Below are 11,407 nucleotides of genomic sequence, written 5' to 3'. Positions count from 1 at the left end.
TTTAGAGCCCTATTTCATCAGTCAGGTAACCGTTAATAACATCCATTCGAGATATCCATTCTATATATGAATTCTCAAGCAGATAATGATTTTAGAAGCTTGTCTATAGTAAGGGTTTGAGCTCTCACTATTTGTCTATTGTTCTTTATTTTCAAAATTTCAGATAAAGTAGAATTTCCTAGATCCAGGTTTAATTCTCTTCTGATAATTTGAGATAATTCATTCAGCGACATTTTCCTCGAATCCTTAATTTTAAAAATCTGTTCTTTTAGATGAATATTAATTTCAGTCTTTTTTCTAACCATAGAATTACGAAAAGCGTACTGTTAATTAAATTTGATAAAATTAACAAAAAAAATTAATCAACAGAATTATTTTTTAATAAAAATAAACAAAATTAATCCGAAATTATATTAACACTAGCATTCGGATCGCGGATTATTGAATTTTAGGAGCCTTGAATCAAATTTGGCAGGAAAAAGTTAGAAAATTTATAATTTCAATTAAAAAATTGGGATTATTGAACTTTTCAAATTAACGAGGGTTGACTGTATGTTACAAGCCAATAATACTTTCACACTAATGTTAGATGGCTAAGCAGGGGATAGATGTTGAAGCGATTGTTTTCTTCGCATAATGAAGTACGATTATTTTCTGAAAGTAAAAAATTTTGATGCTTCATACTTTTGTGATCCTGAATAGCTTGCATAATTTGCATTTCTGGTTGACATTACTTCTCATTTTAATGCTCTGAATTTGAATTTACAGTGACTCCTCTGAAATTGGCCACCTCTGAAATTGACCACACTTATAAAATTATCTTAAGAAAAATTCGAATTTCCATTGAAAGTGGCCAATTCTCAAATTGACCATAAATTTTAAAACATATTTTATATAATTTGCAAATTAATAAAATTTCAGTTATTTTATGTCTTCGAACAATTCTCGTGGTAATTATACTCGTCTCACTTTTTATCAAAAAATACAGATTTTAACTTATAAAAATCAAAATAAAGATGTTTCATGTCAGTATTTGGCTGATAGATTCGCAGCTGAATTAAAACTGGATAATTTTAAAAACTCAAATGGATACCTTCATAAATTCAAAAAGAGGCATGGTTTTCGAATGACCAAGTTACATGGAGAAATGAGAACTAATGATCCAGTAGATGTCGACTTATTTATCGAAAAATTCATAGAAATATCAAAGAGTTATAATGCCGATCAAATTTATAACTTGGACGAAACGGGATTGCATTACAAGCTGATTCCTTCGAAGAGTATTTGTAGAAACAGATTTCAAGGATATAAAAATTTCAAAGATCTTGTTTCTATTATGCTATGTTCAAATATGAGTGGAAATCATAAATTGAAACCTGTGATGATCTCGAAACCTAAAATGCCAAGATGCTTTAAATCTTGACTATAAATGTTTCATTGATTATTATAGCTCAAAACGAGCTTGGATGACAGGAACAATTTTTACTAACTTTGATTACCATCTCAAAAATGAAAAAAAGCAAATTTTATTTCTCATGGACAATTGTCCTTCACATTGTGTTCCATCAAATTTGGATAACATAAAAATATTGTTTTTTCCTCCAAATAGTACTGGTCTTATTCAACCTGTGGATTTGGGTATAATAAAAACATTTAAAACACATTTTACTCGACACAAGTTAATGTATTTGACTGATTTGTTGGAACAGCAAAATATTTCAGTATACAGTTCCTACAAAAAGTTAACTCTAAAGGATACTGTAATTTTCGTAAAAATGGCTTGGGAAGATGTGTCTGAAAAAACGATTGCAAATTGTTTCGGAATATTAAGCAACCCATTCAAAAAGAATCATGTAGTTGAAGTTCAAGATATTGCAGTAGAAAAAACTGACATTTTTGATCCCTTAGAAGTCGAAGAATTTCTTAATTTTGAATATTCTGAAAATGATACATTTCAAGACGTTGAGGATATTGAAAATATAAAAAACTAGCTCGGCAGCTCGCCTCGCTCACCGCGACCTAGCTCCTGCGGAGGGCCTGTTTCATCAAACAACTATAAGTTTATGTAGATGTATAAAACTACCTGGTTTAATGTAACCCTATTCTATCGCCTGTTGATAAACGATGTTTGTCGTCCGTCCTTCCTTGGCATATATGAATAATTTTCTCTTCTGCCTACCCTCGAGCATCCCACATACAGCTGTCCATGTGAAAAGCACTCACTCTCTAAAAATAACCCAACTACCTTTAATGACTGTCCCTGGGCCTTGTTTATTGTCATTGCAAAACTCATCCTCAAAGGAAATTGCAGCCTTTTAAATCTAAATGGTAATTCATCAGAAATTATCGGAATTCGTGGAATATAAACATCCTCACCTCTATACTTACCTGTGAATATCGTCGCCTCTATTACGTTAGCCATCAAATTTTTGATAACTAACCTCGTTCCGTTGCATAATTTAGGTGGCGCAAGATTTCGTAATAAAACCACTGGAACGCCTATCTTTAACTTTAAAAGATGATTCGGCATTCCAGAGGGATCTAAGGAGTTTAAAAATTCAATCCGGTTGAATTTGTAGAAAATAACAAAAAAATAAAAAAAAACAAATAAAAATAAATAATTTAAAAACAAAAGAAATGAAAAAACTTTAAAAATTTGTAAAAAAGTATAAACAAAAAAAATCTCTGCCGCCACGGCAACAACCTGTCTAATTTTTTTAACAGCCAGTTAAGATAATGCTTAAGAGCCTTTATAGTCCGGAGATTTAGCTTAGTGACCTTGATTAGACAAACCACTGGCGGAAATGGGGCAGCCGGAGATGCGGCAGGCAGAGTAGCAGCAGCCAAAAAAGCGACACACAAATAAGATTTAATTACCTTAAGCTGACCGTTTTTTCTTCAGCTTCGTTTTTCCTCCTTCGGTTATCTATTTAAAAAATTATTTTTGAATAATAAAAAATATTAGGAAAAAAGAGGCATACAGAAAATAAATTCTATCTTTACGAAAAACTTCTTTTCTTAAGGTCGTCTTCCCTCCTTCAGTTATCTATTGAAAAAATTATTTTTGAATAATAAAAAAGTTTAGGAAATGAGGCATACCGAAAATAAATTCTATCTTTACGAAAAACTTAACTAAATAGTTAATATTTTTACGCAAATTCTTCTGATTGCGCTGTCAATTGGTGGTAAATTGTGTTAATGATTTTGCTAATGTGGTTTCAACTATCAAAGTGTTTTTCAAAATCTGTTAATTGCACACTCTATTCAAGGTCGTGCAATCTGTAATTGCACATTCTGTCAAAGTCAAATATGATAATAGGTTTAATTTTGAATGGTATACAGTCCGACCCCAAAATGGGGCAGACCCCAGGGGTGGGGCACCCTCGGATTTTGGGGCACCCCCGCAATTTGGGGCACTTTATTCCAAAAGTACATTTTGGCAGAAAAAAAATAAAAATCGATAAAAAATTATGGAATTTTTGGGGCACCATAAAATCATTTATAAGGAATTAAAAATAAAATAAAATTATAATAAATTAATTATTTTTTGTTTTATTTTCAATTTATATTTATTGTTGTGGTTATGGATTACGAAACTAAATTGAAGATTGCTAAAGAAATTTTGAAGAAAAATTTATCTGAGAGGCAACTAATGAAAAAGTACAACACAAGTAAAGGAACAATATCAAGAATAAAACGAAATATTGTACCTTTCTTGCAACACGGCAATACTATTTCTGAGGAATATGACACATTTAAAGCCGATAAAGATAAATTTGATGATCAAGTCTTTGAAATATTTCAAAGACTACGCGTAGATAAAATTCCGATTTCAGGCCCTATTTTGAAAAAAATTGCCTTAGTTACAGCTTCAAAAATTGGATTTACTTCTTTTAAAGCTTCCAATGGGTGGCTTGATAGATTTAAATTGCGGCATGAACTTCAATTCAAGTCAATATGTGGTGAAAAAGCTTCATGTGATTTATCTTATGTGAAAAATTATTTTGAAAAATATGACCAGAAAGTATTAAAATATGGACCTGAGAATATATTTAATTGTGATGAAACTGCGCTTTTTATAAAAAGAACTCCTCAAAAATCATTTGTTGAACAAGGCGAACCGTGTTTTGGTTATAAACAAGGGAAAGAAAGACTCACTGTTCTTCTATGCTGCAGTTTAATCGGGGAAAAACTTAATCCATTGATTATTGGAAAATATAAAAAACCTCGGTGTCTAAAAAATTTTGATGTTCAAGATTTTGGGTTATTGTATTCATCTTCTCAAAATGCATGGATGACTGGAAAGACTTTTATGAGTTGGCTTACACTTATAAATGAATCGTTTTGCAAAAACAACAGAAAAATATTATTAATACTTGACAATGCGGGATGCCATAAAACTGCCGAATGTTCGAACATCGAATTTTTATTTTTGCCGAAAAATACAACGCCCTATTTACAACCTTTGGATATGGGAATAATCAAGATTTTTAAAGATTATTATTCCTCTTTCTTAATGGAATTTTTATGTTTTCAAGATTTCGAAAACGATTTTACACATTCTATTGGTAAATTAAATTTGCGTCAGGTTATGATGCTAATTTCAAAAGGATGGGAGAAAATAGATGCTAAAAGTATTGTTAATTGTTGGAAGAAAATCGACAGGAACCGTGATTCTTATGCAACAAAAAACTGTCTAACAGATGAACATTTAGATCAAGTTGTTAACGAAACAATTGATGGAGAATGCGAAGACATGAACAATAATGTTTATGATACATATTCAGAAACCGAAAATAGTGAAAATGTCGTAGCAAAAACAAAAGATCTGCTTAACAATTTAGAAGAAAAAATTTCTAATGTTGCACCAAGTATGCTCCGAGATTTTTTGATTTTCGGCTGAAATTGACGAACAATATCAGACAAAACTCTACAAATAAAAAGAAAATAACTGAATATTTTAGTAAAAATGTTTTTTGATGTTTATTAATGGTTTAATTTTTAAAAAAATAACAAACCCCTGTTTTTGGGGCACCCCCGCATTTTGGGGCACTTGGTGCCCCATTTGGGGGTCGGACTGTATGCATTATTTTAAAAGAGAAAATCATAAGATGAATTGAATTTCTTTATCGCGAATAATGGGAGTTCATCATGTTAATATTCTCGCTGTCGTTTTCATCAAGGATATTCTTAATACGTGAGATTTTTAATGGACCTCATCATGAATGTCGAGGACATTAACGTTGTTCATTTTAATCAAATGCAGAAAATAATTTTTGATTTTTTGGCGGAAAGGTTTTAAGGACCTCATCATGTAAGTCGAGGACATCGTAGTTGTTCATTTTAACCAAAATGCAAAAAAATTTTTTTTAATTTTTTTTGGGGGGAAGGTTTTAAGGACCTCATCATGTAAGTCGAGGACATCGTAGTTGTTCATTTTAACCAAAATGCAGAAAATTTTTTTTGATTTTTTTGGGGGGAAGGTTTTAAGGACCTCATCATGTAAGTCGAGGACATCGTAGTTGTTCATTTTAACCAAAATGCAGAAAATTTTTTTTTAATTTTTTTTGGGGGGAAGGTTTTAAGGACCTCATCATGTAAGTCGAGGACATCGTAGTTGTTCATTTTAACCAAAATGCAGAAAATTTTTTTTTGATTTTTTTTGGGGGGGAAGGTTTTAAGGACCTCATCATGTAATTCGAGGACATCGTAGTTGTTCATTTTAACCAAAATGCAGAAAATTTTTTTTTAATTTTTTTTGGGGGGAAGGTTTTAAGTACCTCATCATGTAAGTCGAGGACATCGTAGTTGTTCATTTTAACCAAAATGCAGAAAATTTTTTTTTAATTTTTTTTGGGGGGAAGGTTTTAAGGACCTCATCATGTAAGTCGAGGACATCGTAGTTGTTCATTTTAACCAAAATGCAGAAAATTTTTTTTTAATTTTTTTTGGGGGAAGGTTTTAAGGACCTCATCATGTAAGTCGAGGACATCGTAGTTGTTCATTTTAACCAAAATGCAGAAAATTTTTTTTGATTTTTTTGGGGGGAAGGTTTCAAGGACCTCATCATGTAAGTCGAGGACATCGTAGTTGTTCATTTTAACCAAAATGCAGAAAATTTTTTTTTAATTTTTTTTGGGGGGAAGGTTTTAAGTACCTCATCATGTAAGTCGAGGACATCGTAGTTGTTCATTTTAACCAAAATGCAGAAAATTTTTTTTTAATTTTTTTTGGGGGGAAGGTTTTAAGGACCTCATCATGTAAGTCGAGGACATCGTATTGCCAATTTGAAGTTGGTGTGCACACACAGACAGACAGACAGACAGACAGACAGACACACACCATACCATTTTATTATTAAGATGAAGAAGAAGTAGAAGCTGAAGTAGAATCCAATGAAGTAGAATCCAATGATTCAATTGACAAATAAGACATTGTGGTTAAGTTAACTAAAATTAAAAACGACCTCCTAAAAAACATTGAGAACGAACATGAAGTTCAATTGATTACATCCATAAGGCGCTATAAGGAAAATGTCATTAAAACTCAAAAAAAGCAGATGGGCATCCAATTCTACTTTAAGAACATTAATAATGCTTAATTACTTAAAATTTTCTGGATAAAAGTTGTTCTTATTCAAAATTTAATTTACACAAAAGATTGATTTTATTTCTCAAATTGGCCATTTCTCGAATTGACCACAAAAACACGTGGAACCAAAAATGGCCAATTTCAGAGGAGTCACTGTATAAGGAAAAAATCTGCTGATACATGTCACATATATTCTCACATTATTGCATTTGAAAATAAGATTAATTTATGGATTTGTCAATTCGAAAATCGAAACTTCATTCATTTCCCAAATTTAAAAAGAACCAAAATCAAATGATCGATTTTTTAGATGTCCTTATCAAATTGAAATCACAATTTTCATCTCGATTTTTGGAATTTAAAGCTCATTCAGACGAATTTAACATGTTTTCTATACCTTCCGATGTAGAAATCAGAAATCTATCAATTGGAACTTATAGATTTGCAGTCTGATTATGTTCTTAAAACGATTTTTTATTAATATTAGTCTTAAATAAGTAAAAAAAATTATCCGGCCCACAGACCAATAATTTTTTACAATCCAGCTCGTGAAGTCGGAAATTCTGCCGACCCCTGGTTTATCTGAATACAAATCTTTTAAGTAATTATAAATTGAATGTACTGTCTCCAATTTTAAATTCATATCTTGATCGATCCATTCCTTCATGTGTTTCGCGTGATTACGAAAAATCTTTTCTGAAAAGTACATATAGGGCATTATTCTCACAATGGTTTGTTTTGTAAATTTTTTCAGGAATGATTTTCATTTCTTCTGTGTTTGTTAAATCAGTCAATTAGTATTTCGAGTCGATTAGTAACAATTTTGTGGAGTCGATTAGTATTTCTGTCAATAAGAATGAAATTTTCAGCTTTTTTTAGTCGAAACTTTCTAACTTCCACGTCTTTCCTGTTAAGGATAGATTTCAGTATGTTGTAATCTGCATCATCTTTAACAAACATCCTGATATTGGACATTGGGTTGACGTACTTATTTTAATGTGGATTATTATTTTATGGCGACTTATGGCAATTATCATTGTTGACACCTGTGATGGCTTCACCCTTTTTTCGGTTTCACATATTTATTTTGGATTTCAATAGGCAAAAGTTAATTTCCTTGTGAAAAGTAGCAATTTTGTAGGCTGAACAAAAAAGAAAAATCCATATGACCACAATCACAGAATTTTGTATCGCTATGTGATTTGACAATAGAATCATTTTTTATTTATTACTATTAGAAAAGCCAATGTTTAAGTATTAAAAAGAAAAAGTCAAGCGAACTAAGGTAAAAATAATATAATCATGTTATTAAGTTGTTCAAGATTTTATAAACTCCAGATTGATATATCGAGAGCTTTTGACATAAATTCCCATAGCAAAAATAGGTTCTACTTGATTACACGTGTTACACTCAAAGAGCATTTATATAACATATGGCAGTAAAAGTGGTATATAAACTATTTTATTGTAATTCATATCTAAAATGAAATATTTGCTTATTCATGTATTGTTAATAGTATATTAGTTTATAATAATACAAATAAAGGTCCTTTGTGCCTCAAGACCACCCGCAAATATTTCAAATAATAATTCAAGTTAAATTACATTTAATAAAATAAAGCCCCTCCAGAAGTCACCAATAATTCAACTAATTCTCTTCATGCGCAAGAAGACGAAATCGACGACTCAAACCAAGTCGAAGATTCAGAGGAGACAGAAGAGGTTGAAGACTCAGAAGGAGAAGAGAATGAAGAGGAAGAGTCCGATGAAGGTTATAAATAAAATGAATTGACTATTAAAGAAGAGGAATCGGAAGATTTAGAAGAAGGTAGAATGTGGTGGATATGTCTTCTAGATGAGAATGAGGAAGGTGACGACAATATAGAAGAAGGAGAAGAAGATGAGGAAATGAAAACGGTCATCAAAAGGAATTCGAATATTCCAATCATACAGGCGTAAATACTGAATCGACTTAGCCTAATCAATTCTAATTATCTTAATTCTAATTTCTTTAACATTTAATTTGTTCTTCATTTGGTCATTTTTTGAATCATTAAAATCTCTTAAATTTACTAATTTTGCCAATTTTTGAAGAAATTTTTTAATTTGTAGTGGAAATTTGTCACTATCTTTTAATTCTTGAAAAAATCATTATTCTTTGTTGTGATTCATGTGGTTGATATACAGCAGTGGTTCCCAACCTTAAGGTGCTCGCGGAACCCTTTTGAGCTAATTTATTTTTTGCAGAACCCCTTTCAATTCAATTATTATAATTTCACTTAAAACACAATAGTAATAACAAAAAACAATTTTAATGTGAACATTGAGCTAATTTTTTATCATAGCATAGTTGTGTAACGTTAGGAGTTATTGTTGACAACTGTATCCTCATATCAGCGGAAGCATTAAGTTTATTTCTATATTTTGTTTTGGTGGATGTATATATTGAAAACCCAGACTCACATAAGTAAGTCGTTGGAAAAGGTAATAGTTTACGTATAGCCTTTTCTGAGATATCTGGATATTTTGAAATGTATCCCCTCCAAAAATTAAAAAGGGATTCATTTTTATTGAACTGATGTGACGCTGATTCTGATGTCAAATCAATAAGATGTTCATATTCAATTGATGTTAGATTTGCTGGTATTACTTTAACTTTGATTCATCAATTTAAATAGCGAAACCATTCGAATTATTCAAACGAATTAGTAACTGTGTTTCAATATTTTCCGAAAGTTCCTGAATTCGCCTTGAAATAGTATTATTTGACAAAGGAACAAGATCCAGTTTCTTAGACATTTGTTCGCCATAAATACACTCGATGATTTTTTTTAACATGGCTTTATAAGATTTTCGGCAATTGTATGTGCCTCTCCACAACGTGCTACAAGATAACTCACCTGTTTGATTAAAATAATTATATACTTCATAAGATTTTAAATTGTCGTCTTTCGCAAAATTGGACGTTTCCAACTTGCACCTTGTAGATGCATTTAATTTGTTTTGAAAAAAGGAAATATCTTTATCCTTTAAATGAGAATGCTTCATCAATAAATGTCTTGATAGTTTGGCAGGAACAAGAGATGTGTTAGGCATTATATGATGACATATTACACATTCTGCCGTATGTGGTAAATCAGATCCATTCTGAGAAAACCCATATGAGAGGTAGCTTTCATCACATTTTCTTTTCTGAAATTATAATTATAAAAAAACCTTTTTTGAATATTTTTTGGAATCTCTTATGCAATTATTGTTTCTCATTAAAAATTTTATAAAATTGACCAACTAACTCAAAAGAGAAACAAGATATAAGCGTGGATGTTTAATATATTTTAATAATTAAAAACTATTATTAAATAAATATAATAAATTTCGCGGAACCCCAAAACTGGCTCCGCGGACCCCAGGTTGGGAACCACTGATATACAGACTCACTATCCAACAAAAAGTGCAAATATTGAATTATAAGATTATTATCCCAAAAAAATTGCCGATATATTTTTTTTGTATAAATTGTATATTATACAGTTAACGTTATTTTAAAGAGTTGTGAGTCAATTCTAGAACAATTCGGAACTAAAAATTCATCTACAAAAACAATTAAAAAGTTAAATTACTTCAACTTGGTGAAAAACTTGTTGATTGTATGGATTCAATAAAAGCAAAAGGTATTTTCTAATGTTTTTAAATTTTTAAGCGCATTATTGAACGATGCATTAATATTTATTATCATTGAAAGTATGTTTCCATGATGTCATTAGCAGGAACTGAGGTATGTGGCCAAAGAGTCCCCATCGGCTTTTAGTGATAGTTGCATCTAATTGTTCTGTTTTGAAAGCTGAGTATAAGTCTTGGTTCTTGATCTTTATTGGATAGTGTATTTTCAGTAATGACCTGAGTTGTTTTTTGTGAAAAGCATTGAGACTTTCTATACATTTCTGATTCAGTCCCCATGTTCCTGTGATTTATAGTAAAATGGGCAGGATGAAAGCATTTTACAAACGTACTTTTACGGGATTTGAGAGATGCGCGTAACTTAGCCATGTCGATTTGAGCCTCTTCAATGCTAATGTTGACAATATCTTTTTTCGTTGGACATCTTCCCAGTCACCAAGCAGTGACCCGACTTTTCTTGATCTCCTCCATATCTTTCAGGAAAATTTACTTTCTCGTGTGACTGTAATGAACTCAGTCTTTTGTTCATTCATTCTCAAGAACCACTCTCCAAATACTTCAGGAGCGTATTCAAGTGGAATTTTGATATCATTCATCTCTTCTGAAACAAAATCTATGTCGTCCGCATATATTAATTCCATGATGGTGTTTGGGCCAATTTTAGCTCTCAGATCACGAAGAGCAGCTTCCAGATAGATGAAAAATAGGATCGGAGAGGAGATCACCTTGTGGAATGCCAATGTGTGTTTTGAATTTACAAGAGTGCTCCGAGCCAACCCACACTTCCAGATCAGTATTCGCAACTAGGACACGTATCATTCTCAAGCTGTCCTCATCTAACAATGTTTCCAATAGCTGTATAAATTTTCCCTTGCGAACAGAGTCAAACGCCCTGGATAGGTCTACTCCCAGTATGTGGTTGAGAAAATTTCTGACCTATAATTCTCTTAACATCTCTACGAAAACTACTGTGGTTAATTGTCCTTTATACAATATCTCCTACCGTGGACAAATTTTTGTCTGTGGGACAAAGTGGGTTCAGAAGAGGGAGGTCTACGGCGGATATTGTATTGACACATGTAGGTATCTGAATTATATAAACATCGGATACAACCACACCGTTAGTAAATCTGAGGAT

At 31.6% G+C, this 11,407-nt stretch overlaps 1 protein-coding gene across 1 annotated transcript; it reads left to right on the top strand.

The window, feature by feature from the left end:
- Positions 1-1,466: 1,466 nt before the first annotated feature.
- On the top strand, positions 1,467-1,991 carry LOC115228005 (tigger transposable element-derived protein 6-like). The gene has a single exon (XM_029798685.1). The coding sequence runs from the start codon at positions 1,467-1,469 to the stop codon at positions 1,989-1,991; it is 525 nt and encodes a 174-aa protein (XP_029654545.1).
- Positions 1,992-11,407: the final 9,416 nt, after the last annotated feature.

Source organism: Octopus sinensis, unplaced genomic scaffold (genome assembly GCF_006345805.1).
Source record: "Octopus sinensis unplaced genomic scaffold, ASM634580v1 Contig08757, whole genome shotgun sequence".
Taxonomy (NCBI): Eukaryota; Metazoa; Mollusca; class Cephalopoda; order Octopoda; family Octopodidae; genus Octopus; species Octopus sinensis.
Note: the sequence above shows the minus strand (reverse complement) of the source record. Positions and strands in the feature narration are given on the sequence as shown.